This window comes from Uloborus diversus, chromosome 4 (genome assembly GCF_026930045.1).
Source record: "Uloborus diversus isolate 005 chromosome 4, Udiv.v.3.1, whole genome shotgun sequence".
NCBI lineage: Eukaryota > Metazoa > Arthropoda > Arachnida > Araneae > Uloboridae > Uloborus > Uloborus diversus.
The window spans coordinates 180,268,772-180,272,195 of NC_072734.1; the positions used below are offsets into that span (position 1 = coordinate 180,268,772).

General features: G+C 32.4%; 1 protein-coding gene across 1 annotated transcript; it reads left to right on the forward strand.

Annotated features, from left to right (window-relative positions):
• Window positions 1-423: 423 nt before the first annotated feature.
• On the forward strand, window positions 424-1,074 carry LOC129221026 (uncharacterized). Its single transcript, XM_054855461.1, has one exon. It carries the CDS (start codon window positions 424-426, stop codon window positions 1,072-1,074), a length of 651 nt encoding a protein of 216 aa, XP_054711436.1.
• The last annotated feature ends 2,350 nt before the right edge of the window (window positions 1,075-3,424 follow it).

Genomic DNA, 3,424 nt, shown 5'->3' on the forward strand with positions numbered 1-3,424 from the left:
ATTTATCTTATGCAACCAAACATCCTATGGTTTTACCTGCAAAACATCCTTTAACAAGTATAATTTTAAGAAATGTTCATCTTAAATATCTTCACGTAGGTCCCCAAGCTCTTTTACATCAAGTTAGACAAAAATTTTCGCCGCTAAATGGCAGGAATAGCTGTAGGAAAATTGTTCGTAACTGTGTGATCTGTTTCAAAAACAGACCTGTTACTGTTAGTCAAATCATGGCTGAATTGCCTAAAGACCGGGTAAATCCTAGTTATCCCTTTTTTGTCACTGGGATAGATTTTTGTGGTCCTTTCTTTATAAAATTTAAAAATCAAAGGAAGGGTGTATTAAATAAAGTGTGTGTAGTTTATATTTGTCTCAGTACTAAAGCAATACGTTGGGGCTAATGTCGAAATCAAGCGATTGCAAAAAATGGTTAGAATTCCTGATGAAATTTTGTCAAATTATTTTCTAACAGAAGGTATTCAGTGGAATTTCATTCCTCCTAGATCGCCCAATTTTGGTGGCATTTGGAAGGCCGGGGTGAAATCGTTCAAATTCCATTTAAAAAGAGTGACTGGCAGTCAACATTTAACTTTAGAAGAATTTATTACTATTTTGTCAGAAATCGAAGGTGTTTTAAATTCCCGGCCTCTCATACCAATGTCAACAGAAATGGACAATTTTGAAATATTAACACCAGGTCACTTTCTTATTGGCAGACCTATCACTAACCTTAGTGAACCACAATTGATTGATGTTAAGGAAAACACACTTTCTAAGTGGCAAAGGATTACCAAATTTAGTCAACGAATTTGGAAGTTATGGAAAAGAGATTACTTAACCCATTTACAACAGAGAAATAAATGGAGATTTAGCAAAAATGATGTTAAAACAGTGACTCTTTTTCTCATTCGAGAAGAAAACTTGCCATCGACAAAATGGTGTGTTGGCAGAATTATTGAAACGAACATTGGTCGTGATAATAGAGTTCGAGTAATAAAATTATGTTTGCCAAGTGGAAGCGCACTAATAAGAAATGTTAGAGATGTTTGCATTCTTCCAGTTGAAGAAACTGTTTAATTTTTATATATAGCTTTGGAACTAGGATGTTTACTATTTTTGTGCTTGAATAAGTAATGTATTATTTGTTCTGTTATTTTGAACTTGATTTGTTTTGAATGTTATATTGAAATAGTAATTTCAATCGCGGTGGGAGTGTTAAATCCCTTGCATATATTAAAGTAGAGGGCGCGTTGGCAGTGTGCGTCAAGTAGGTGCGCACACGTGCCCCTATGTCATAAAAACTGATTTTGATTATTTTTGCCAGGTTAGCTGTTAGTTAGTTTTTGTTGGTTGTTGTCAGTTGTATTTTCTGTTAATGGTTAGGGCGGTATTTTCAGTTTCTTTAGTTCATTGTATGATTTTATATTTACACGTTTTTAATAAATGTATTGTATTGTTCGAAATGAGTTTATTGCCTATTGAAATACAATCCACATAACCTACACAAGAGCATCGTACAAAGAGACTCAAGTTTAAGACATAAAAAAATGTCGTAAAATATGATGTTTTTATATATTTTTTATTTTTTTAGTGGTTGGTAAACTTAAAAAAAATACCTCATCAAAAATTACTTTTCGTCGTCCCTCTCTCTATATTTCTTTTTCAACGACATAATTAAAAATAAGATTTTCAGACAACTTAAATACCATAAATAACGATATTTTAACAAACATAGATTTTTTTTTTATTCTTCAGAAAAAGTAATCAGCATATTTTAACTTTAAACTCACGTTACGTGACTCAAATATAATTATTTTGTATGTTAAAACGTAGTTTATTACTTCCCACTTCATACGCGTAACATTCAAACATTCCTAAGTTGTCAAAGATAAGCCAAAGTTAAATTTTAAAAGGAAAATCTTAACTAGAAACCAGACAAACAGTTAAATAATAACAAAAGTTTAAGTACGTAGTAATCGAAAGAGAATACAGGATAATAGGTTTTGAAGCAAAATCTTGTTTTCCCTCCTGCTTTAGTTATCGAGAAAAAATGTTCTGAAAGTCTGCCGAATTTTTAAGTGAAGCGCCAAATTTAAGGACTTGGCGGGATACTCCAAACATTGTTTGGTTTCATCGTCTGCATGCATGACATTCATTTGCAAAATGAGTGAAAAATGTCTTTCACTACTCCTTGCAACTTGCCAAATTTGGCAATTTTTTTTATATTGTCGACAGACTTTAATACCTCCTATTTCGGTAATGGGGACACAAGGGAAAATAGTTTTAGCATCCAGAAACATGCTTTATAATGCACCCTAAATTGCTAATCATTTAAACTTTTTTCTTTGTTACATTATTGCATAGTTTCTGGGTAAGAATAAAAATAGGAAAACATTTACTTTCTGTTCTCGTTGTATAAGAATTAATTTTTCTACCATGATATGCATAGCCATCTATAGGTCAAACCTGAAAACAATAAAACTATTAAAAAATTCTGTTCTAAAAGCAATAATTTATATACTTTACTTTATACAAAACAAATAGCTTCCCTTATCTAAAGAAGCGTTCGACTGTCATTCATCCCTAAAGACATTTTACAGAAAAAATAGAAACGTTTCCTGTTCAAAGAGCAATAATTTGTGTTTAGCCAATGAATTAAAAAATCGCCCGTCAAGATATGACAGGTGAAAATTGCTTCTACATTTGAACGAAGCAATTATCTGTTTGGTGATGTTTTGATAGTTGAAATTTTAATCTTAAGTCCAGTGGATTTACCCTAAACTCCACTAGATAGTGTTCATTGTTGACCCCTTTTTCGTTTCTTCATTCTCCTTAAATGACACAGTCTTACCAGTAAAACAGTTAAGTTACCGGATCCAGTTCAGCTTTGTCAAAATAAAGCACTGCACACCAAGCATTGCCAAAAAATATTGTCAGAATATAAATAACTCTTTTAATTTTTTGGTGCTTCAATAATGAAATAATGTCGTCACGAATGCGATAGCATGAGTTTCATTGTTGGTGAAGTCAGAACGTTACTCGACCGGTGATTTTGGCTATTATATATTCGAGGATTAGAGAAAAAAAGCTAAACTTTATGTAAAGGACTGTTCATTAACTTTGTACTAATTATAAGTGTGCCTAAACTTTTACGGATCGTTTTAGCATATCCCTTTAAAATTTTCATTTAATTTCAAATTTAAAACATTGAATTCTACCCCCTAAGCCCAGAAAAAACTCAAACTTCATTATCGCTAGGCCGTAAATAAAGCAATTTGGAACTCGCCCCTATGAAATTTTATTTTATGCGATGTTATTCACCTCAAAATTGGTGGCTTTCAGGAAGTTAAACGACGTTCTTTTCGGGCAAGCGGAAATTGGTGTCTCGGTGCCTCAGGCGGCAAGATTCATGTCAAAAATGCAGTTT

Coding starts and splice junctions, on each gene's coding strand:
- LOC129221026 (XM_054855461.1), top strand. CDS start 424: ATGGTTAGAATTCCTGATGAAATTTTGTCAAATTATTTTCTAACAGAA.